Genomic DNA, 25,937 nt, shown 5'->3' with positions numbered 1-25,937 from the left:
AAGTCTTTAATCCATGTTGAGTTGATCTTTGTGCATGGTATAAGGTAATGGTCTACTTTCATTCTTTTGCATGTGGCTGTCCAGTTTTCCCAACCATTTATTGAAGAGACTCTCCTTGCTCCATCATATGCTCTTAGCTCCCTTATCAAATTTTAGCTGTCCGTAAATGTGTGGGTTTACTTCTGGGCTCTCGAGTCTGTTGCATCGATCGGTGTATCTGTTTTTGTGCCAGTACCATGCTGTTTTGGTATATGGCTTTGTAGTATAATTTGAAATCAGGGAGTGTGATACCTCCAGCTTTGTTCTTTTTTCTCAGGAATCCTTTGGCTATTCTGGGTCTTTGTTGCTCCATATAAATTTTAGGATTCTTTGTTCTATTTCTGTGAAGAAAGGTTGTTGGAACTTTGATAGGGATTGCATTGAATCTATAGATTGCTTTAGGAAGTATGGACATTTTAACAATGTTAATTCTTCCAATCCTAGAGCACGGAATATCTTTCCATTTCTTTGTGTCTTCTTCAATTACTTTGAACAGTGTTTTATAGTTTTCAGTGTACAGATCTTTGACCTCTTTGGTTAAGTTTATTCCTAGGTATTTTATTCCTTTGTTGCAGTTGTAAATGGGATTGTATTCTTAATTTCTCTTTATGCTACTTCCTTGTTAGTGTGTAAAAACGCAACTGATTTTTGTACGTTGATTTTGTATCCCATGTCTTTGACTGTATTTCTTTATTGTTTCTAAAAGTTTTATAGTGGATTCTTTAGGGTTTTATAGATATAAAATCATGTTGTCTGGAAAGAGTAACAGTTTCAATTCTTCTTTTCCAATGTGGATCCCTTTTATTTCTTTTTCTCGCTTGATTGCGCTGACTAGGACTTCCAATACTATGTTAAATAAGAGTGGTGACAGTGGGCATCCTTGTCTGGTTCCTGTTCTTAGAGGGATAGCTTTCAGTTTTTCTCTGTCGAGAATACTTGCTGTAGGTTTGCCATATATGGCCTTTATTATGTTGAGGTATTTTCCTTCAATACCCATTTTATTTAGAGTTTTTATCATAAATGGATGCTGTATCTTGTCAAATGCTTTCTCTGCATCTATTGAGATAATCATGTGATTTTTATTCTTCATTTTGTTAATGTGGCATATCACATTGATAGATTTACCATCCCTGCATCCCTGGAATGAAACCCACTTTATCATGATGTATGATCTTTTTACAGTATTGTTGTATACAGTTTGCTAGTGTTTTGTTGAGAATTTTTGCATCAATGTTCATCAGTGTTATTGGCCTATAATTTTTTGTGTGTGTGTTGTTCTTGTCTAGTTTTAGTATCAGGATGATGTTGGCTTTGTAGAATGATTTAGGAAGCCTCCCCTCCTCTTCAGTTTTTTGGAAGAGTTTGAGAAGGATAGGTATAAAGTCTTCTTTGAATGTTTGGTAGAATTAATCAGGGAAGCCATCTGGTCCTGGACTTTTATTTTTTGGGAGCTTTTCCATTGCTGTTTCGATCTCCTTACTGGTGATCAGTATATTCAAATTTTCTACTACTTCTTTGTCCAGTTTTTTTTTTTTTTTAAAGATTTTATTTTTTTCCTTTTTCTCCCCAAAGACCCCCAGCACATAGTTGTATATTCTTTGTTGTGGGTCCTTCTAGTTGTGGCATGTGGGACGCTGCCTCAGCGTGGTTTGATGAGCAGTGCCATGTCCACGCCCAGGATTCGAACCAACGAAACACTGAGCCGCCTGCAGCGGAGTGCGCCAACTTAACCGCTCTGCCAGGGGGCCAGCCCCTCTTTGTCCAGTTTTGGAAGGTTGTATGTTTCTAAGAATTTATCCGTTTCTTCTAGATTATCCAATTTGTTGGTGTATAGCTTTTCATAGTGTTTTCTTATTATCTTTTGTATTTCTGAGGTGTCGGTTGTAATCGCTCCTCTTTCATTTCTGGTTTTATTTATTCGAGCCTTCTCTCTTTTTTTTTGGTGAGTCTAGCTAAGGATTTGTCACTTTTGTTTATCTTATCAAAGAACCAGCTCTTGATTTCATTAATTTTTCCTATTTTTATTTTTGTCCCTATTTCATTTGTTTCTGCTCTGATTTTTATTATTTCCTTCCGCTGATTTTGTGCTTTGTTTGTTGTTCTTTTTCTAGTACCTTTAGATGCACTGTTAGATTGTCTGTTTGGTTTTTTCTTCTTTTGAGGTAGGCCTGAATTGGTATAAACTTCCCTCTTAGAACCACCTTTGCTGTATTCCACAGATTTTGGCCTGTTGCATTTTCGTTTTCATTTGTCTCCAGAAATTTTTTGATTTCTCCTTTGATTTCTCCCTTGATTTCTTCATTGAGCCAATCGTTGTTCAGTAGCGTTTTGTTAATCTCAACATTTTTGTGGCTTTTCTGGTTTTCTTCCTGTAGTTGATTTCTAGTTTCATACCTTTGTGGTCAGAAAAGATGCGTGGTATTATTTCGATCTTCTTCAATTTATTGAGACTTGTTTGTGGCCTAATATGCCATTAATCCTGGAGAATGTTCCATGGGCATTGCAAAAGAATGTGTATTCTGTGGTTTGTGGATGGAATGTTTTGTATATATCTACTAGGTCCATCTGGTCTAATGTGTCCCTTAAGGCCAGTGTTTCCTTATTGGTCTTCTGTTTGGATGATCTATCCATTGGTGTAAGTTCAGTGTTAAAGTCCCCTAATGTTATTGTGTCACTGTATATTTCTCCTTTTATGTCTGTTAATAATTGCTTTATATATTTTGGTGCTCCTATGTTGGGTGCATAGATATTTACAAGTGTTATGTTTTCTTATTGGATTGTTCCCTTTCTCATTATGTAGTGCCCATCTTTGTCTCTTATTACAGTTTTTGTTTTAAAGTCTATCTTGTCTGATATAAGTATTGCTACCCCTGCTTTCTTTTCTTTGCCATTTGCATGGAATATCTTTTTCTATCCTTTCACTTTCAGTTTGTGAGTGTCTGTAGGTCTGAAGTGTGTCTCTTGTATGCAGCATATACATGGGTCTTGTTTTTTTATCCACTTGGCCACCGTAGGACATTTGATTGGAGCATTTAGTCCATTGATGTTTAAAGTAGCTATTGATAGATATGTATTTATTGCCACTTTGTTATTTTCCTTTTTCTGGGTGTTTTAGTAGTTCTTTGTTCCTTTCTTTTTCTCTTGCTCTCTTCCCTTGTGGTTTGATGGCTATCTTTAGTAATATGTTTGATTTCTTTTGTCTTACTTTTTCTTGCTTATTATAGATTTCTCATTTGTGATTACCATGCGAATTCTATTTAATATTCTATGTATATAGCAGTCTATAGTGAGTTGATAGACTCTTTCACTTGACGTCTTTCTAAAAGCTCTACTTTTTCACTCCCCTACTCCCTCATTTTATGTTTTTCAAATCATATATAGTCTCTTGTTTAGTGTGTGTCTACCCACTACGCTCTTATCATTGAAATAGGTGATTTTAGTACATTTGTCTTTTAACCTTCATATTATCTTCACAGGTAGCTGATCTGCTACCTTTACTGTATTTTACCTTTGAGATTGATTTTATTCCATGTTTTTTTTTTGTTGCTTTGTTTTTATGATAATTTTTTCTTTTATCTTTATTATTTGTCGTCAGTGCTTTCCCACTTAAATAAGTCCCTTGTAGAACTGGTTTCTTGGTGATAAACTCCTTTAATTTTTGCTTATCTGGGAAGCTCTTTATCTCTCCTTGCATTCTGAATGACAACCTTGATGGATAGAGTATTCTTGGCTGTAGGTTTTTCCTTTTAGCACTTTAAATACATCATACCATTCTCTTCCCACTGTAGGGTCTTGGCTGAGAAGTCTACTGATAGCCTGCTGGGCTTCCCTTTGTATGTCACTTGTGGCCTTCCTCTTGCTGCTTTTAGGATTCTCTCTTTATCTTTAATTTTGGACATTTTAATTATACTATGCCTTGGTGTGGGCTTCTTTGGGCTTATCTTGTTTGGGGCTCTCTGTCCGTCCTGAACTTGGATGTCTGTCTCCTTCCTCGGGTTAGGAAAATTTTCATCTATTATTTCTTCAAATAAATTTTCTGCCCCTTTATCTCTCTCTTCTCCTTCTGGGACACCTATACTACAGATGTTAGTGTGCTTGATATTGTCCCAGAGTTCCCTTAGACTGTTCTCATTCTGTCCAATTCTTTTTTCTTTTTTCTGTTCTGCTTGGGTGATTTCCTCTAGTTTTTTGTCTAGCTTGCTGATACGTTCTTCTGCATCCTCTACTCTGCTATTGAGTACCTCTAGTGAATTTTTCATTTCCAGTATTGTATTCTTCATTTCTGATTGTTTTTTTTTAAATATCTTCAGTTCTTTGCTGATGAGCTCACTGTTCATCCGTTCTTCTCCCCATATCTGTGAGCATCCTCATGATATTTTGTTTGAACTGTTTTTCGAGTAGGTCGCTTGTTTCTGTTTTATTTAGTCCTTTTTCCAGGGGTTTGTCCTGTTCCCTTGCTTGGAAACTGTTCCTTTGTGTCCTCATTGTGTCTCTTTCTCTGTGCTTCTTTCTATGTATTTGGTGAGTCGGCTATGTCTCCTGATCCTGGAGAAGTGGCCCTATGTATGAGATGCCTTATGAGGCCCAGCAGTGTGCTTCCCTCTGGTTACCAGTCCTGAAGATCCAGGAGTGACCCCTTTGTGGGCTACTTGTGTCCTGCTGTGGCAGGGTTGGTCCCACTGCAGATACCCAGGGACTCTGATCTTTCCTTCCCTGTCCACCTGTTTGTAAATCCGGTTTGGGGAGCCTCAGCACTGTTGACTACAAAGTCTATCAGCACATTCCTATTACAGTTTCATGTTAATTGGGTTGGTACCTAGTGTTGCTGATTGGTAGGCTCAGGGGCTTATATTTGTGAGAGGCCTCAGGCCTACAAGGCTGCTGTCAGTTTTCTTAGGACTGCAGCTGAGTGAGGCTGGCCCTAGGCATGGAGCACTGTGTTGTTTCAGGCTTTCAAAGGTGGGACTGATCCTTTTTATCGCTATTTGTGAAGCACAGGTCTTATGGAACTGATAAGCCTCACCCCCCAGAGGACCAGACACCGTCAACACAGTTCTGGTCCAGGCACACTTCTTAACCCCCTGGAACGTACCCCGATGCCACAGTGCAGGGGCCCCCACCTCTCCACCAATGCCCCCCACAGTTTACATCTCACACAGGCCCTGCCCCACAGAGGCAGACAGACTTGCCTGCCTGTAGAGGTTCAAGGCACCCAGTCAATGCAGGCTGAAAAGTAGCCTAGGGCTTGCTGTTAGGTGGGGCCAGTCCCTATGGTGGGTTGCCTGCCCTGGCTGAATTGGATTAAATTGGTGCTCTAGTGGGCGTGGCAGATCCATGGGCTAACAGGCCAAAGGGAGAATCTCAGTGGCGCCCACCAGGGTCTGTGCCAGCACGTCTGGACTAGGTCAGAACAATGGCCCCCACCAATGTCTCAGTATCTAGTGAGGTCCCTCCTCTCCCCAAAATTCTCTCAGATCCCTCCAGGTGAGTCTCATTTTGCCAAAGGACTGTCAGCCTTCTCTCTGGTGATTTTAGGTTGCTGCAATGAGTGAGTTTGTGCGTGGGCCCTTTAAGACCCGGGTCTTTTCAGCTTTTGGCCGATAGCTTTTCTGGTGCTATCCTCACTGTAGTTAATAGCCAGCGAAGCGAGACAGTAAGATCCCGGGCTCAGCTGGGCTGAGTCTGAAGGATGCTTATAGTGGTATCCGCCCCGCTCTGGACCTCACTCTTCCAGGGAGGGATGTGTGCCTTAGGGTGGCTCCCACCTGGCCAGCTGAGAAACTCCACTGCTCCCAAAGGTGGCTTTTTTCCTCTCCAGCAGGAATTTCTGCCTCTTCTGCCTTAGTCAGGACTGTCCCTTGTTGTCAGGGTTCTTTTTATCCAGTTTTCAGTTTTCAATCCAGGGTTCTTTTTTCAAAAATCATTGTAACCCGATTGTGTTCGTGGGAGGAGATGAGTTCAGAGTCTACTTACACAGCCGTCTTGACCTGAAGGTCATCTTTAGTTTTAATATTGGAAGTGTGCCAGAAGCATTAGGGAGTGGGAATGATTACATTATAAATAACTCATAAGGAAATTAGCGTTTAAAATATTGATTTAACTGAAATGGTTAAATTTTCCTATTGTTCTAAATCATTCCCTTTCTTAGTTTCTTGAACCAGTCATTATGAATTTAATAGATTAACAATTTAAATACATAGTCTAGTAATTTCTCGCTCATTTTCTGTTACATTTATTTTATGTATATTTAGAATACGCATTTTCAGATAGTGCCACTTAGCAGCGTTTCTCCAAATTGCCGTTTACATGCTTTTCTTTCATTTTCTCTCCACTATCAGTAATGAAAAGTAATTCTAGTCAAAGAAACTTGAGATATTGCAGACTGAAGAGTTAAACTACTCTCTGTTTTTGCTAAGTTCTTTTAGGGGCCTATATGTATTTATGTATTTTGTGAATAGGAGAGGAAGATTTGCAGCGTCTCCCAAACTTATTAGACCAGCATTTTTAAAAATAATGCTGGCTGTTTATAAGACAATTTCAAATATATGTTCAGAGTTTTTTACTGATACATGTATCTGTCCAATGTGAAAGCATTGATTTATAACTGTGATACATCACTCCACTTTGGGACAATAGCAAAATTGAGAAGCTGGATACAGATTTTTAGGAAAAGATGTTGGAAATGTAGAATTTCAATAGAGCAGTCAAAGGAGGAGCTGACTGACTGGGGAAATTCTACCTTAGGTAGTTTGTGATTGTCTTGAGAGGACAAGAACAAACAGCAAGGGCTGCAAACTCAGAGAATACATCTATTTAAATACAGGAAAATTGAGAAACTAGATAAAACAGTGAACAGAGAGAGGCAAGAAAGCAATGAGAATATATTGTTGCAGAAATAAATAGGAGTATTTATTGTTGTCATTTTCGCTTAAGCAGTTTTGCTGTAAATTATAGTATCCACATCATTGCTTTGGTCCTCAAATCTAATACCCTGTCAAAAAGAAAGTAGTATTAATTTAACTTGGTTTGTGAGCTGTGCTGATCCTTAATAAACAGTCTTTTTCTTGTGATACTTCTCCTCTGCCTTGAGTCATTTGATATGTTAGCTCCAGATATTTTCTTCACTCCACCATCGACAGCAGTATGGCTTTCACTTCAGTTTATCCCTGGAACTACACTTTGAGGTGACCTGATGGTTTAAAAATATAGTGTCATAATTATAGACTTCTTAATGCTTCGGTTTTTTTTTTTGAGGAAGATTGTCCCTGAGCTAACATCTGTTGCCAATCTTCCTCTTTGTTTTCTTCTTCCCAAAGTCCTAGTACTTACCTGTATATCCTAGTTGCAGGCCATTCTAGTTCTGTGTGGGATGCCACCATACTATAGGTTGATGAGTGGCATGTAGGTCCCTGCACAGGATCTGAACCAGCGAACCCTGGGCCACTGAAGTGGAGCACACTAACTTAACCACTCAGCCACAGGGCAGGCCTCTGTAGACTCCTTTAATATCTACATTTTTAAGCTCAGCACTAGAATTATTGTCATGCACCTCATTAATGACGTTTTGATCAGTGATGGACCACATGTATGATGGTGGTCCATAAGATTAGTACCAAGCAGCCTAGGTGTGTTGTAGGCTATACCATCTAGCTTTGTAAGTATACTGTGTGTTCACTCAATGATGAAATCACCTGATGATGCATTTCTCAGAATATATCCCCGTTGAGGAATGCATGACTGTGTAGAAGTTTCAGTTGGCATTCATGCCAGAATTTTTTCAACTCAAAAACTAAACTTTAGTAATAGTAATTATTTTAACTGAATTTAAGAATTTGACAGAATAGTGTTTAGATGATGGCTTTGGTCATTTGTTGAGCACTGACTACTAAACCTTTTATGTATTGTATTAGTTTTCTATTGCTTCTATAACAAAATACTACAAATTTATTAGCTTAAAACATAAATTTGTTATGTTAAACTTCCAAGTGTCAGAAGTCTGAAATGGGTCTCCCTGGATTAAAATAAAGAAATTGGCAGGGCTGTGTTTCTTTCCAGAAGCAATAAAAGAACCTATTTTCTTGCCTTTTTTAACTTATTGAGACCTCCCACATTTCTTGGCTTTTGGATCCCCTTCCATCTTCAAAGCTAACAATGACAAAGTTGGTCTTTCTCACACTGCATCTTTCTAACATTAACTCTTCTGCTTCCCCTTTCTACTTTTAACGATGCTTTCTTTACAGTTGAACCCAGTAAGATAATCCAAGGTAAATCTCCACATCTCATGGTCAGCTGATTAGCAACCTTAATTCCATGTGCAACCTTAGTTCTCTTGCCATGTATCATAACATATTAACAAGTTCTGAGGATTAGGATGTGGACATCCTTAGGAGTTTATTATTATGCTGGTGTTATAACATTATAAAGTAGGTGAGGAAACTCAGGAATACAGAAAAAGTGTAACTGAGCAGAAGGGGGCTCCTCTGCTCACTGCAAACTGGTGCCCATCAATTGCAGACAAGCCAGTGATTGAGAAAGGAGTATTTATACATTTAGCTAGCATAATTGGAAGATGGCAGAATAGTCTCCTATAGAACCATCGTAAAATCATACAGAATCTTGAGGCAGTTATATATGGGAAATGGGCAAGGGAGCAAGGTTTAGGGATGTCTGTTATCTAGTGTGATGAACTTCAAGGCACCACATTATCTCTTTCTTCTGTATTAGTGATGGGTACCAATGCAGTTTTTCTTGGGCTCGTCACTTTCCTGGGGAACTCAGAGAATAAAGTTGTCTGATCACAGCTGGGAGATATATGTAAGCAAGAATCATAGGACTAGCAGATCATGTATTTTGTAAAAGCAACAGGTGCTTAATCATTTAGGCTATGTGTAGGCTAGAATGTATTCAGAGACTAGTGAGTCAGGGTCATGGTTACAATATTGCTGCTTTTCCATAAAATGGCTTCCCTTACATTAATTTAAGTTCCAGCTGTTAAAATTTCCCCACTGTGAGTTGTAACTTCATAACCATATGAAGTACTTGGGAATAAGGTTGTTGAATTCTTTTGGCTACTTCCTGCTGATGAGGGATGCTACGAGGGGGAAGATTCGGGAATCCTAAAACTGTCAGTATGGATCTAAGCAAGCCTTTCTAATTGCTTCATTATTTCCTGGAACCAAGGATTAATTCTGACCTTCATTAAGGCTATTTGGTGAGGACTGCAACATCATCAGAGACACGAGCAGCAACATTTTTTACATTTCCAACAAAGGAAGAAAAGGAAAAGGGTGGCACATACCAGGACAATGGTTCCGTTGGGCATAGGCGGTGAAGTTGAAAGAGCAGAGAAAAAGTAGATCATGCCACTTGTGAATCCTGTACATGTACGTTTGTATTCATGGACCAACTGGACGGTTTTTGACCAACATGGACCAACTTTCCCTCATTGTCTACTGTGATGTGTACTTTATGGTATACTTAAGTAGTTTGGTTTTAGGGTCTGCATTAATTCCTTCTTTTTTTAAAAGATTTTATTTTCCTTTTTCTCCCCAAAGCCCCACGTACATAGTTGTATGTTTTTTTGTTGTGGGTCCTTCTAGTTGTGGCATGTGGGATGCCACCCCAGCATGGCTTGGTGATTGGTGCTTTGTCCGCATCCAGGATCTGAACTGGCAAAACCCTGGGCCGCCACAGCGGGGTGCCTGAACCCAACAACTCAGCCACAGGGCCTGCCCCATGCATTAATTCTTCATTAAGGAAAGCTAATGGCTGTTCCTGCCAACCAGTTTCTAGGACATGTAGTGCAGAGTCAGGTTTAAATTCTATCTCCCTTGTCAAATAGAATTTATATCACTGTTGTCCAATTTTTGTTTACGGCTTCAGGAAGAAGGGTCGTTCTAGTTTTCAATGATTCTAAATGAAAAAGGACAGAAAAAAATAAAAAGCGTTATTTTGGAGATCTGTATCAGATATTTGAGGAAACCAGAATAATCCAGGATCCAGTCTAGTTTACAGATAGAAAACAAAAACCTCAAAGATAACTAACAGAACCAAAATTCAGCATCCATAAATGTGTATTGTACTTTCTATTGAAACATAATTTTTCTCTCTACAGTCACCCTCATTTTTACCAAAGATAGCAAACTTAAGACTCATTGGTTTGTGTAATAGGTCTGGTTTTAAAAAACATTTGACCCAATTGTTTACATAAGTACAGTAAGAATAGCAATTGATCCTGTATGCTCTTTTAAATCTGCTTTGCTGGAACTTTTTATAAGGAATCTCAGATTGAATTTAAAGGCCTCTTGAGGCCAGGAAAGCCAGACCAAGGAATTTGCATCAGACTCTGACTGCACTACGTACAGATTTGGGATGGATTCCTCTTTTCTTGAGGTCACTAAAATATCCTGGGGCTCCTGCACCTGTCAGGAAAGTGACCTTCCTTACTCACCTGGTATGGATATTAGGAACCCTGTCAACAAGGTACCAGTGCAATATTTTCAGTTGGCCTCGTACCACTTTTCATATATTCCATAAAGTCCAATCTTTGTTCCTCACAAAAGCTTTTTTGTCATATCTGAGTCTGTATGTTTGTCTCAAATATGACATGCCAGTCAAAGCCTTGGTAATATAACCAGTGTTTCCAATTGTGTCCTGCTATAAGAGCATATTTCTATTGAATGTACGCAAATAACTATATTACCATGAAAATAAGAATTCTCACTCATTGAAAGTTTTTAAATTCTGGAGGGATCAGGTAAGGAGAAAAAGGTAAATGTTTCATTTCTGTTTACAAAAGTATAATTTACCAAATTGTTATGTCATAGTTAACTTAAGAGAAGTAGTTTTACTTAAACCTGAAAAAACAAAGCATTAAAAAGTCAGCAATATTTCAAGTGAAAATTCTTAAAAATTATAATCATCCTTGTCAGTTTAGTTTCATGTAACCAACTCTTCCTCTTCTGTTAGCAGTTCCATGAGGCCATCTCAGTTTTTCAGTTATAATTCTGTAATTTCTTAGCTCAGTTTCATAATCTAAAAGTTTTTTAAAAACCTGCATCCTAGAGCAAGTGTCAGAGTCCTTTTCCAAGAATCTCTCTGAAGAGGAAACATATTTGCAAAAAAATCTGAGTGAAGTAACTGTCTGCAAATAACAAAACATTCAAAATGACAATGCGAAGGCACTTGGCTATTTCTGTAACATACAACACTTTGAGGTAGTAACTAGAATTATGATTGACAACCATTACAAATCAGAATTTTTGAGTGTTTTATATATATTAAAAAAAAACCAAAAACACTTACGGGGCAAAGCCTGTGGTGTAGTGGTAAAGTTCATACCCCTCCCCTTTGGTAGCCCAGGATTCACAGGTTCAGATCCTGGTTCCCAACCTGTATGCTGATCATCAAACCCTGCTGTGGGGGTATCTCAGGAATATTAGCACAGATATTAGCTCAGGGACAGTTTTCCTCAAGCAAAATCAGGAAAAGTGGCAACAGATGTCAGCTCGGGGACAATCTTCCTCACCAAAAAAAATAAAAAACAAAAACACCCTCTTACATTAATAACAATTACCCACACAGTATATACCCTAGGATGATTTAGTATCGTTTATTTGACATTTCCCATGTAATTCAACATACCAAATACACCTAGTTAGTTTAATATTTCTCTCTTTAAAGAAAGAGAGGACAAAATTGTTTGAGAAGTTCCAGAGGTTAATGGAAATTCTTAGTTTCCTTTTTTTTCTATTTTATTTTTTGTTGAGGTTATCATAGTTTACAAACTTGTGAAATTTCAGTTGTACATTATTATTTGTGAGTCATTTGTACCACTTCACCCTTTGTGCCCACCCCTCTTGCCCCCTTTCCCCTGGTAACCACTAATCTGTTCTCTTTGTCCACATGTTTGTTATCTTCCACATGTGAGTGGAGTCATACAGAGATTGTTTTTCTCTATCTGGCTTATTTTACTTAACATAATAACCTCGACGTCCATCCATGTTGTTGTGAATGCAACAATTTTATCCTTTTTTATGGCTGATAGCATTCCATTGTATATATCTGCCATTTCTTCTCTATCCAATCATCAGTTGATGGGCACTTAGGTTAATTCCACGTCTTGGCTATTGTGAATAATGCTGCAATGACCATAGGGGTGCATAGGTCTCTTTGACTTGCTGAATTCAAGTTCTTTGCATAGATAACCAGCAGTGGGATGGCTGGGTCATATGGTATTTCTATTTCTAATTTTTTGAGAAATCTTCATACTGTTTTCCTTAATGGCTACACCGTTTGCATTCCCATCAGCAGTGTATGAGGGTTCCTTTTTCTCAACAACCTCTCCAACATTTGTTATTTTTTGTTTTATTTTAGCCATTCTAATGGGTGTAAGGTGATATCTTAGTGTAATTTTGATTTGCATTTCCCTGATGCTCAGTGATGGTGAACGTGTTTTCATGTGCCTATTGGCCATCTGTAGATGTTCTTGGAGAAATATTTGTTCATATCCCCTGCCCATTTTTTGATCAGGTGGTTTGACTTTTTGTTGTTGAGCCATGTGAGTTCTTTATATATTATGGAGATTAAGCCTTTGTCGCATATATGATTTGCAAATATTTTTCCCACTTGGTTGGTTGTGTTTTTGTTTCAATCCTGTTTTTCCTTGCCTTGTAGCTCTTTAGTCTGATAAAGTCCCATTTGTTTATTCTTTCTGTTGTTCCCTTGTCTGAGAAGACATGGTCTCCAAAAAGATCCCTTTAAGACTGATCTCAAAGAATGTAACGCCTATATTTTCTTCGAGAAGTCTTATGGTTTCAGGTCTTACCTTTAAGTCTTTGATCCATTTTGAGTTTATTTTTGTGAATGGTGTAAAATAATAGTCTATTTTCATTCTTTTACATGTGGCTGTCCAGTTTTCCCAACACCATTTGTTGAATAGACTCTTTACTCTGTTGTATGTTCTCAGCTCTTTTGTTGAAGATTAGCTGTCCATAGATGTGTGGTTTTATTTCTGGGCTTTGAGGTCTGTTCTATTTATCTGTGTGACTGTTGTTGTACTAGTACCAAGCTGTTTTGATTACTGTAGCTTTTTAGTACATTTTGAAGTCAGGGATTGTGATGCCCACAGCATTGTTCTTTTTGCTCAGGATTCCTTTAGCAGTTCAGGTCTTTTGTTGCCCCATATGAATTTTAGAATTCTTTGTTTTATTTCTGCAAAGAATGTCATTGGAATTCTGATTGGGAGTGCCTTGAATCTGTAGATTGTTTTAGGTATTATGGACATTTTCGCTACGGTTATTTCCAGTCCACGTGCATGGAATGTTTTTCCATCTCTTTATTATCATCCTCAATTTCTATGAGGAAAGTCTTGTAGTTTTCATTGTATAGATCTTTCACTTCCTTGGTTAAATTTATTCCAAGATATTTTATTTTTTTTGTTGCAATTATGAATGGGATTTTGTCCTTGAGTTCTCTTTCTGTTAGTTCATTATTGGAGTATAGAAATCCTACTAATTTACGTGAGTTGGTTTTGTAACCCGCAACTTTGCTGTAATTGTTGATTATTTCTAGTAGCTTTCCAGTGGATTTTTCAGAGTTTTCTCTATATAAGATCATGTTGTCTGCAAACAGCGAGAGTTTCTCTTCTTCGTTGCCTATTTGGATTACTTTTATTTCTTTTTCCTGCCTAATTGCTCTGGCCAAAACCTCCAGTACTATGTTAAATAAAGTAGTGAGAGTGGGCACACTAGTCTTGTTCCTGTTCTCAGAGGGATGCCTTTCAGTTTTTGCCCATTGAGTATGATGTTGGCTATGGGTTTGTCATATATGGCCTTTATTATATTGAGGTACTTTCCTTCTATACCCATTTTTATTGAGAGTTTTTATCATAAATGGATGTTGGATCTTGTCAAATGCTCTTAGTGTCCTTTTTTAAGCCAAAAGAAAGATTAAGTTTGAAGAAAATTTATCAGAAAGTTTTGAAACAGTTGCTCAAAGAGGAAGCAGTGCTTAGGTGTCCATTCTATTAAGGTGAGAACAGAAGATGTCAAAGGCAAACAGAGCATTCAAACATTCAAAAACCTTAATAGACTTCAGTCTTTCTCAACATAGGAAATGGAAACTATTTTAACAAAATGTAGATTTCTGTCTTTTGGGTAGACTTACTCAAAGGTAAAGAAAAACCTTTTATAACCAGTTTATCAAGAGCAGACCGAAAGTTCAAGAGAATTATCATTTTAAGAAAGAGAAAGCCAAATTCTAATTTTCTGCCAGCTTATGTCAGCCCACCTGACCAAGCACAAAACTTCAGTTTTACTTATACAAACCTTCTGTCACCTACTCTTTACATTCAGAATTTGTTCCATGCCTTCTTTCACTTTTTTTCTTTTTGGTTTTCTAATAGTTTAGGACAAATTTATCTTTCTTAATAAAACAAGTATCTCTATTCTTTACACCTTCTTTACTGAAAACATACATTTTACTTTTCTTTTATATAGACTGTTCAGAAATCAGTGCTTTCTCAAAAAGATTTCCTCAGCATGCACAAAACATGTGTATCAATAAACTCAAGCGTATTTTAGTTTCTTTGAGATAAACCAAAAGCAGACAAATCTGTGCTTAGTAATCAATTTCTAGTATGTTATCCTATGTGGAAATGACCTAGGTGTTCAACAGATTTTATCATTTAACTTAATTCAGCAAAACTCTAGGTTTCAAGTTACCAAAAAGATTTTGGAAGCTATTTTTCAAGTGTATATGATAAAACTTAATTATTGCATCCAGAAACTCTTACTGACTTATGTTTGTCTAAATTGTTTTCAACAATTATGTTTAGTTTAGAAAAATTTCATGTGACATTAAAGCAGCCATCATCTTAAAGTTGTTTTAGGTACATCTATATGTTCTTCCGAAAACCTTTTATCTCTTTCACACCTATTTAGTTTACTTGTTCCCAGTAATTATATTTCTCCTGGGGTCCACTAGCCACAGGCAGAAGTGTATCCCACCTGGGTCACCAGAAATTTGTAACTGAGCAAAAAGGGGGCTCATTCTGCTCACCTCAGTCAGATGCGAATCAATTGCAAACCAGTGGTTAAGGAAGGAAAATCTATATGATTAGCCAGCAGAATCAGAAGATGGTGGACTAGTGCCCTAAGGAACCGTCTTAAATTTGTATAGAATCTTGAGGCAGTTATATAGGGGAAATGGGCAAACAAGGAGGATTTCAGAATGTTGACCATCTGGTGTGACAGACTTCAAGGCACTGCATTATCTCTTTCTTCTGTCATTTGTGATAGCTACCAGCTTAAGAGTTTTCTTCCTGGAGGTTATCACATTCCTGGGGAACTCAGAGAACAAGTTATCATCTTAGTGAAGCTATGAGGTATATGTTATTGTGTGATAAAATTATCAGAACTGTCAGTTTTTAAGATTTCTACTATCAGGGCAAGTAATTCTGTAATTGTAATTCAGAATAAGACAGTGTACTCATGTTTAATGTTTATTCCTAGCAAACCAAGCTCTCTGTCTTTGTAGTGTATTGCCTCTTTTTATATGAAACTTTGAAATTAGCTATGAAGTAGCATATTAAAAATTATGATCTAACTGTGGAAATAATCTGTCCTGTTGGACATGAAAGTTTATTTGTTAAGTAAAAAGTGGAATAATACAGACTGCACAACACTAAGCTATTTCCTGATACTGCTAAGTGTTTTGGGGGAACAAAGTGTGATTATGTAGCCAGCCTCAATAATCTCATCTTCATAGGAGAAAAAAGGAGGCGGTAAATTAGGGGAGAATAATAGACAGAAAGCAAAGAAAAGAGAGTATAGAAAAGATAGTGAGAGGAAAACATTTCAGGTACATTTCAAGCTCCATTTTCCTCATTTGTGAAATGGAATTGATAATGCCTCTCACACAGGGGTTAAGTCACACAAAACATAAGTGGTGTATGTATGTGTTCTATGTATGTAAAATCCTAATTCTGTGTCCTTTCTGGTACTAAGCCTTTATGAATGCTACCTCTTATTAATAGTTTATTTTCCCACATGGAAGTATTGTCAAATTTACAAGCATTGTTGCAACTACAAATAAAAATTTGCAGAGTTTTAGGTGTTATTTTCATGTGAAGTAAATATTTTAAAGCAGTACTTTTAAAACTTATGAAGTAAGGTGTCTGGTCTCAGAAATGAAATCACACTGGAGGGAGTACGAGGAAGACATGAGGAAGTGCTGTACACCTAGTGTGATGTATATTTTCTTTCCTGAACTGAACTTTCTTTCTTGCCTTGCCTAGCACTTTTTCAAACACGCACCACAAAGCTTTCCTTATTTGGAAATCCAAACACAGAGTAAGGCATGGCTTTGTTTCTGAATAAGAATCGCTATAGGCAAACTGAAAGTGGTATTACTTTATATGATATTTGAGAAATTTTTCATGCGACTTTAAACTAGATATTGTTATACTTGTTTTGTTTATTTCTTTGAGGAAAATTAGCCCTGAGCTAACATCTGCCACCACTGCTCCTCTTTTTGCTGAGGAAGATAGGCCCTGAGCTAATATCTGTGCCCATCTTCCTCTGCTTTATATATGGGACACCTGCCACAGTATGGCTTGATAAGCAGCGCATAGGTCCACACCTGGGATCCAAACCAGCTTACTCCAGGCCACCAAAGTGGAACACGCTAACTTAACTGCTGTACCACTGGGCTGGCCCCTATTTCATGTATTTTAAATAAGTTAACAAGTTTGTGTTTCTTCTTAAAATCATGTTACCCCAAGCCTATTTATTTGAGTTTTGATAAAAAAACAAATAGTATAACCTGACAAATAAACAGTACAGAAATATAAGTTAAGGGAAATGAAATCTATTACTACTTATTGGATTGCAAAATTTACTTATTCATATAGTAATCATATATTTATTAAGCACTTACTCTATGCCAGGCTCAGTCCTACTGTGGTTGACAAAATACAGTAGACAAAGCCTTTGGCTTCATAAGTTCTCTGTTCTAGTGGGAAAGAAAAACTATAAGCGTATAAACAGATAAGGAAGATAGTTTTAGTTACCAATAATGTGATGTCAGTTCTTTCAAATAATAGGTTATGTAATCATAATAACTAGTCAAATTTTTAAGTGATAGGAATCACAGTGCATCAAAGGGCTCCATGTTAGTTTGGTCCTGACACCAGGGGCTTATCCCATCCAATGCTGTTCACTAGTGTTGTTCTTAACATCGTTTTTGTTAAACCAATTTCAAGCTTTTTAGGGTAATTTTCTAGCTAAAATGTGCCTTACAGATCATCTAGTCCAACTCTGCTTTCAAAGGAGAACTTGAGACAGTTACATTCACAGAATGCTTTACCAGACAGTTCTGAGAAATGATAGCAAATTTTAGACGTTAGCACAATTTGTGAGAATTCACTATATTGTTAGTATCAGAAATACGAATGTAATGAAAGTATAAGTTATATAAAATATTTGTAGTATTAGAAATGTAGGATTCTATTATTTTACCTTCAAATTATAATTGAACCAATACTATCTTTTTTTCCTTTGGTTCTGTAGTTGAACTAATTTTATATCCTCTTACAACTAAATCTATAAATAATTTTCTCCTTTGGTCTTAGAATTTTAAAATCAGTTATATAAATGATATGTTTGTGAATATCTAGACAGAATTATATGCCTTTTTAACCTTACTATAATCGACACAGGTACAGCCTAGAATTCAGAGCATTTATTGCAAAGATGTACACTCTTAGAAAAGTTCTCTCAGTTGCCCATGTCAGAGCAAAAATTAAGATCATATTTTTAAATGAGGTGAGTTTTTTGTAGACCATGGTCACTGTATTTTTATATTCAAATATCAGTTCTTCACTTTCATTACTTTCATATTGTCATTATTAGGCTGCTATATATGAAAAATTGACAAAAGGAAAATTTTCCCATTGATAGACCTTAGAAGCAAGATCCTCAAAGTTATTTCTAATTGGTATATGTTTTATGCTAAGAATATTCAAGGCTTGTCCCAATTTTTCTCCACAATAGGTATTGTCTTCTGAAAATTCTAAAGCAATGTCAAACATTGAGAGAAGCTCTTATTACAGCAGGAAAAGAGGTTATATGGCATGGGAGGACAAATGGTGAACCAGCACATTACTGTAGCATTTGTGAGGTAACTGTTGTTGTTGACAATTGTTGTGTTATGGATCCTCTGGGTTGTTTCTTTGGGTTTTTTTAAATTATACATTTACCTTTACTTTTATGTAATTCATTTTATTGAAATTGGTTATTATAGCAATTGTATTAAATATTCATCTGATCCTATAATACTTCATTGACTATTAACTCAGAAGTATCTCCTACAGAGACATTCATGTAATACTTCCTTACCAGACGATAATCCTCTCAGATTTTAAACTAGAAACAATCTGTACTAAGTACGCAAATGCCTGGACACTGCCTCTATTTCAGTATAGATCCAGGCAGGTAAGTATTAAATCCTTTCTGGTTCGTTTCATAATTTTTTTTAGATTTTTCTCTTGTGGCCAAGGCTTGCAAGAAATGCAGAAATAAAGATGTGGTACCTCCTTTGGAGAAGCTTACATTCTACTTGGAGAAGACAAATTGTAAACAACTAATTGCAATGCACATATGATACTTGTGACTGTGATTATTATGAAGCTGAACATATATACAGACTATCATAGAAATGTTGAGGAAAAATGACTTTTTTTGTAAGATTGGCATAAGAACTTACATATACCTGTTACTTTTGAGTCCCTTCTTGAAAAATGAGTTTGATTTCAACAGGTGAAAAATGACTAGAATTGGAGGTGTATCAAACATTATTAAGCTTTAGGAACAGAATAGGGATGAGGAAATGAGTAGTGTATGTAATAAAGCATAAGTAGTGCAATGTGGCTAGAAAGTGGAGTCGAATTCTTAAAACTTTCTAAGAGTGGGTAATGTGTAGCTTAGAACAAGAACGACGTCTAGGATTCAGTTTAAGGAATTTGTGTTTATTGAGGTCTTTGAAGCTGTTAAAAGTTTTGAGCAAGGAACTAAGTCAAGTTATGTGTTTTCAGAGTGGTGGTTGATATTGGAGAGGATGGAGGTAGGAAGCAAAGAGATCAATTTGGAGGCTATTGAAATGGTCTTAAGAGGGATTAAGGGCTAAGACCAGTATACAGTAGTGCTAACGTAAAAGAAAGAGAATGTTAAGTCTTTTGAAAGTAAAATCAACAGGGTAGTTGATCAAATTAGAACTGGTGACAGTTTGAAGAATCTCTAATTTTTTAACAAGGGCCACTAAACTATGTTACTGCTTATGGATAGTATTACAAATCCTTATGAACCCTGGAATTTTAACAGAGCTGTTCACAGAGGACTTTTTATCACTGAAGAAATCAAGCAGAAGTCAGAGGAATGCTTGGCTTGGAAATTGAAGGTCCAAACTAAACCTTGAATTTGTGTAACAATTCCAAGATAAACTGATAAAATCCATTGGCTATTTTAATAGTGTATAACCTCATCAGAGTGTATTGTTATAAGACCAAATAGATTCTGAATAGGTGTTATACTTTGGATAAATGTATATCTTTTCAGTATTTGAAAGTGAGTTTTATATCTATTATCCATCCTGATTGAGCCTTTGCAATTTGTCATTCTTTCTATATAAGATGTACTTACTGTCTCTTGATATGTCAATTGATATTTTATATTTTTCTGATTTTTTTCCCCCTTTTTTTAGATTTAGTTAATCTTTAAGCACTATAATATGCTCTAGAGGTGCAACAATGAATAAAATGTATTGACTACCTTTGTGGAATTCAGTCTGACGGGAGACACACATCCAAACACAGGACACTGTGATTATTATCATAGAGAAGTAAAAAGAAAATAATCATGACTTTTATCTGATTATATACTGATATTTTGGGTAAAATAAAAAATAGGCTGACATTTATCAAACTTTAAATTAAATTTTAACTAGTGGGTTGTAGGGAGTATTTAATTACTCTAGTTCAGTCTTTAAATGTACAACATTATCCTTGGCTTTGGATATGCTGCAGAATAAACCCAGTGTCTCAAACGTACAACCAGAGTTTTTTAAGTACCGTTTAATCAAAAATCACTGTACACAATTTCATGTAAAAGAATCCCGTGGTTATACTAAGGTGAGGCAATAACTTTAACTCTATTCAGTGATTCTTCTCTTATATAAAATAGGTGGAGGTTTTTGATCTGCTTTTTGTCACTAATGAAAGCAATTCTCAAAAGACCTACATAGTCCATTGCCAGGACTGTGCACGAAAAGCAAGTCGAAATCTGGACAATTTTGTGGTGCTAGAACAGTACAGAATGGAGGACCTGATGCAAGTCTATGACCAGTTTACTTTAGTAAGTGAATTCAGCATGTGAGTACATTGTTGGATTGTGAAGCAGCAGTGTTTGTTTTTGCTACCTGATAAATTGGAATTAATATGATAGGTGTTTTCATAAGCTCAATAAATATTGCGTAAGAAAAGATATTCCTATATTCTCCTCCTACTTCAAAGCAGTTTATTCATAGCAAATTGATGTTTTTACTATTTTTCCTTTTCAGTGAGAATGGCCTAAATAATAGTCATGATACTTATATTTTAAAATCTTTTGGTAGTTTAAGAATATTACTTTAGGGGCCAGCCCAGTGGCGCACTGGCTATGTGCGCACGCTCAGCTTTGGCAGCCCAGGGTTCGCCAGTTTGGAACCAGGGTGCAGACATGGCACCACATGGCAAGCCATGCTGTGGTAGGCGTCCCACATATAAAGTAGAGGAAGATGGGCACCAATGTTAGCTCAGGGCCAGTCTTCCTCAGCAAAAAGAGGAGGATTGGCAGCAGTTAGCTCAGGGCTAAGCTTTCTCAAAATAAAAGAATATTATCTTAGTCTTTATGCTATTTGACTTAACTGATGCAACTAAACATAGGTTATTTAATTCTGTAAGGATGATCCAAAAAGAAGTCAGTATGTTTTTTAATGTACTTCTGTTTTCAGAGCTAGTTGTGTTTATTTAAAACCTAGTCCCTGCTTTAAGTATTAAACTCATGGAAATATGTGATGGTTCTTGACTAGATGATATGGTATATAAGATGCATGAAATTTTTGAATTTAATTCTGCAGTTTTTAACTTCAAGGAGAAGTTGCTTGGGATAACATTTACTTCTGGCTTTGAATGGCTTTATGAATGCAATACAGTTACTCATGAGTTGTTGATATCAATCGAGTTACCTTGTGTTCTAAATTTCGAAATTTATTTTCTGGTATTTTTAATTGAATGGTTCACAGGATTACTTGAGAAAAAGTTATAGGAAATAGATAATCTAACTGAGAAAGGTTCATATGCCAGTTACTCGATAGTGAAATTTTAATTGAATTTTAAAATTGTTTTTCCTCATGACTCTTCTTCCAGCAGTCTGAAGCATTCATCAGTTTAATAATGTTCCATCCGTGTTTCTGACTAAGTGATGAAGTACAGAAAAATAGGGCTAATGATTTAGAACTCTTAGGAAACTGGTTCCAGTGGAAACAATAAGAGCTCATCACTTAGCAGGCTGTTGAACTTTCTTGAGATTTGTTGTTCCTAACTCACATCATAAATGAGCTGTATGCTGTTTATAGCTATGAGTTAGAGAATAATATTAAGGATTAATATATCAAATCCATTAACATACCTTATTTTTAATTTTAGGCTCCTTCATTATCATCTTCCTCTTCTTAATATTGTCCCATGAATATTAAATGACACCTTTTCTGCTCTTCAGGAAAGTACTGCACCACTGGTTTTGTAGCTGTTTCATAAGACTGCTAACCAAAAGCTTTGTCTATGCAACCTTCAAAGAATAGAGTGTCAACCATCTGGACGTGACAGCACTGCCTCTATTTCAAGACTCTTACAAAGTTAATCCAGCTGTACTTAATAATAATAGTATGTTTTATGATATCTGACAAAACTGGCAGAGTCCAACAAACTACTGACTTGAAGACCACCTTTTTTTTATGTTTCTCTATTTCTGGACAGATAAATTAGTTTTCATCTGTATTTTACCCTTGCAGAATTTTCCTGGGGAAAAATACTGTCCTGGCTGGTCATTTTTTTAGTAAGATAGTTAAATTTAAATCTTTGATCAACTTTTTTTGTAATGTGAAAAATTACATGAGACTTTTTTTACTCCTTTGTGTTTCTGTTTGTTTTGAGGCAACGGTGATTATACTTCTGGTTCCAAAATAAAACAAACAAACAAAATTAATAGCTTAATAGCCAAGACACAAAGATTATGGATTGCACATAGACTAAGGAATAAACTTCAGATTTGTGACTTTTGTTTCTAATCTTGATACAGATTTACACTATTTATGAATACATATTTATTGCTTGAAAATATTTGTGAATGGAATGTTATTTTTTTTGAGATTTCCCTGCCATTAAATATTAAGGAGTTCTGTAATTTTAAACTCTACTCCTTTTACATTTTCTATATGTAAATAAAACTGCTTAGCATTGTACAGAAACTTTTATTAAAATTGTTGAATGTTTAAAACTGTTTGAGTTTTAAAAAGGCTTTCTGTAAAGACCCGATTTGGTTTGTTTTCAAATCTGATTATATATATTTTATATATACATATATATTCACACACATGTATAACATATAGAAATACCAATATAATTGTATAAAGATAAATTTAAAAACTCACATGGTAGTTTTGAGGTTCCTTCTGTAAAGTATCGCTTCCAAAAGTATGCTTATTTTTAAAGTAAATGTCTTTTCATCTGGTTTATTAAGTTGCAATTATTGCGGTAATAGCCAATAAATAATTACTGGCAAAATGTATAGTAGAAAACAAATAGTGTGAAATTAAGATTTTAAAGGAAGCATTATATAGGTTTGATAAATCTTGTTTATCATTTGTTTATTATGGAGAAGAGATTCAAGATGATGGCCTCTATTTTAGAGAGCAAATATATTAGTGACTTATTTTTTAAAGTTAGATGACTTTGAATTCCCATCCTGTCCTGCTTAATACAACTTAATTCGAGGAGAGGAGGAGGAAGATACTCAAATCCTGTATTGCTAGTAAATTTGAACAAGTTCTATGAAGAATTTTATTTCATATGAGCAAATTAGTTTAAATTAACCACAGTATCTAATTTTATAGACTCCTAGTTTTCTGTATTACTTTTTCTAGCATTTGGCCTCTATTCTTATGTTCATCATGTTCTTTCTGAGAGTTTTCCAGGGAGCTTTGGTAGAGTTCTATAAATCAAGTTATGCAAATAGCTAAAGAGAATTTATAATTCTATCTGGTAAAATGCCTTGATAATTGTATTAATGAAAATACCTTTCTCAAAAGCAATTTTTGAATGTTCTGGCTTCCTAGAAATAGTTTAAAGACAAAAAACTTAGAGATATTTTATTAAGTTAGGTAATAATTTTTGAAGAATTGAAATCTTAACAGTAATCATGTAACATATATATAATTTCAGAAGGAAATAATTGCAATTCTATTTTAATTAAGGATGAAAAGTACTAAGTGTTGTTTAGAGACTTTCACTGCCAGTGTTTTCATGATTTTCTTGTAAATTCTCCTATCCAAAGGTCATTAATAATAAAAGTCAAGGCAAACTTTTCTTTGCAAACAAAAGTTACAAATCAAGAATCACAGATTACAAAAGTACTAACCCTAACACTACATTTGAGTTTTTCATAACTGCTTCTATTTTGTATTACTTAGAAACCATCTTATTGTCTCATCTCTTTTTGAGATGATTTATTGCCAAAATTAATATAATGAATTTACTGAATTTACCTGGACATGCAAGTGACTTGCCTGTGTTTCTTTACGAATACATATTTGGATTATATGTCAAAATTCTACTTTACAAAAGCTAGATACATGACGTCCTCTGTTACTATTTTCTTTTCATCAATTCACCATCCTTTATAAATTGCATTTTGGAAATTTGAAAAGAAATAGATTCTTTTTTTTTTTTTTTTTTTGGTCTTTTATTCCTGGAGGTGTGAACTTGTTAAGGTAGACTCTACTCAAGTACCTTTCAATTAAACAAATGTGTATCATAGCACATACGTTATTTAGGAAAGACCCTAATCCACAAATTACATAAAACTAAGTCGTATTCTTTTCTCTTTGTTACCTAAGGTTAAATGGGAACTTTTCTTCGTTGCACATAATTTATGAAAATAAGTTGCATTTCTACTGTGAATATGCATTTCAACTTTCTTAACTATTTACAAAAAACTTTGGCTTCTGCATTTGAAATAAAACCTAAGTCATTTTTCCAAAGGAGTAAATGGAAAATTAGGACTCTCATGTGTGTCAGTTATACCTCAATAGAGTAGTTTTTTAAGAAATAAAATTCAAAATACTAGTGTTTGATTAACCAAAGTTTATGATCATAAATGTGTATTCAGCATAAACGTAGAGTCTGTTCTTCAGAAATATTTGAGCCTTTTATTTAGTCTTTAAATTACTGTGCTACATACTTCCATTTATTCAAGACTATTTAGCATCTTCTAAAAGGCAAACATTGACAAGATGTGAACTTTGCCTGCTTTCCTCCTTACACACAAGGATTTTACTATCTAATATGGGAGATTCATCTAAGTAGATCAAGAAGAATGTTTTTAGGGTGTGCATTTGAGGACAGGATTAAGTCATCTACTGTTCATATCTCAGAGAACCTGATGGGAAAGTTAGCAGAAAACTGAGGAAATACAAGCAAATTGATGGTATAAAACCTCAGCCAGTTTAAACTTTGAGACCTTTCTTGCAGTCATTAATGGACCTCTTGATTGATTTTGAGCAGAATATCATTAAATTTGCAATGTTTTCCGTATTTAATACGCTCCATTTCATCTTTACACATTTCCTAGAAGATTATTTCTAAAAATAGAAGACCAGGAAAGAAATGCTTTGCACTTGAACTTTGATGTTCAAAGTTCAAGAGTTCAAATGAGAATGGAGGTTAAAAGCACAGATTTAGGAAGCATTTTAAGGATAAAATCACAGACCACATTTAGTTGTCTTCCTGGTGGAGAGGTTGTTTTTAACAAGAAAACAATTCAAAAAGGACGGAGCACAAGATTATAATTTATGTGTAGAGGATCTAAGTAATTTAAGATTTCCTAGAAAAGAACAGATGCATATGTGGGTCTGGAATTTAGGAGTGGTTGGGTCTGAAAGGTAGTGAAACTGAAAGTCAGAAATTATTCTAACAAAGCAGAGAGAAGTTCTAAGTATCTTGGTATAATATCAGATAATGAGAAAATGAGAGGAGAGCAAAGCAGAAGAGAGCTAAAATAGATCAGAAAGGTGTATGTTGGTCAAATCTGAGCCTTTGGAAGGACCATGTCGGCAACATATTGGAAAGATAAAACTGAAGAGATGTTAGTACAGCAAGTGGTATTAGCCTGAGCAGCTTTAGTGAAGTAATGGGAGTAAAGACCATTTGCCATCGTAGGGGAAAGATCAATTTGAGAGAGGTCATTTGCATCCAGAAACACCTAGATAGGAGGTTATCTTGGTGTTTGTTATATGCTAGATTACCACCCTCAACATTTTTGTAGCACTGACCTAGAGTGATTTATACGGTAATGTTAGTGTTTCAATATTTGGAAGAACCCACATGATGTTTTGCTTCGGAGGTGAAATACATTCAGCTTTCTTGTGTGCTTTTAGTGTGACTTAAAAATATGTACCATTTGTTGTGCACTTGTGAATAGCATCATGCAAAGGACTTTCCATATATCTTCCTACTGAACCCTCACAATGGTTCTCTGAGGTAGACACTATTTTATCTTCGTCTTAGAGGTAAAGTATTAAGGTAAGAG

General features: G+C 35.7%; 1 protein-coding gene across 7 annotated transcripts in view; it reads left to right on the top strand.

The window, feature by feature from the left end:
- LOC124232194 (lysine-specific demethylase 6A-like) overlaps nt 1-22,631 on the top strand; it is a 173,640-nt gene extending 151,009 nt beyond the window's left edge. For 6 of the 7 annotated variants that reach the window (XM_046649157.1, XM_046649159.1, XM_046649158.1 and 3 more), the window contains 3 exons: nt 18,093-18,219; nt 20,277-20,447; nt 21,779-22,631. In XM_046649157.1, the coding sequence (XP_046505113.1) occupies nt 18,093-18,219; nt 20,277-20,447; nt 21,779-21,808 (328 nt within the window). In that variant the 3' untranslated portion in view covers nt 21,809-22,631. The remainder of the gene's footprint in view (nt 1-18,092; nt 18,220-20,276; nt 20,448-21,778) is intronic. The other variant, XM_046649156.1, reaches the window with a different exon arrangement.
- The last annotated feature ends 3,306 nt before the right edge of the window (nt 22,632-25,937 follow it).

This window comes from Equus quagga, unplaced genomic scaffold (genome assembly GCF_021613505.1).
Source record: "Equus quagga isolate Etosha38 unplaced genomic scaffold, UCLA_HA_Equagga_1.0 HiC_scaffold_32_RagTag, whole genome shotgun sequence".
NCBI lineage: Eukaryota > Metazoa > Chordata > Mammalia > Perissodactyla > Equidae > Equus > Equus quagga.
The sequence above is the reverse complement of the archived record's forward strand: the minus strand, read 5'-3'. Positions and strand labels throughout refer to the sequence as shown.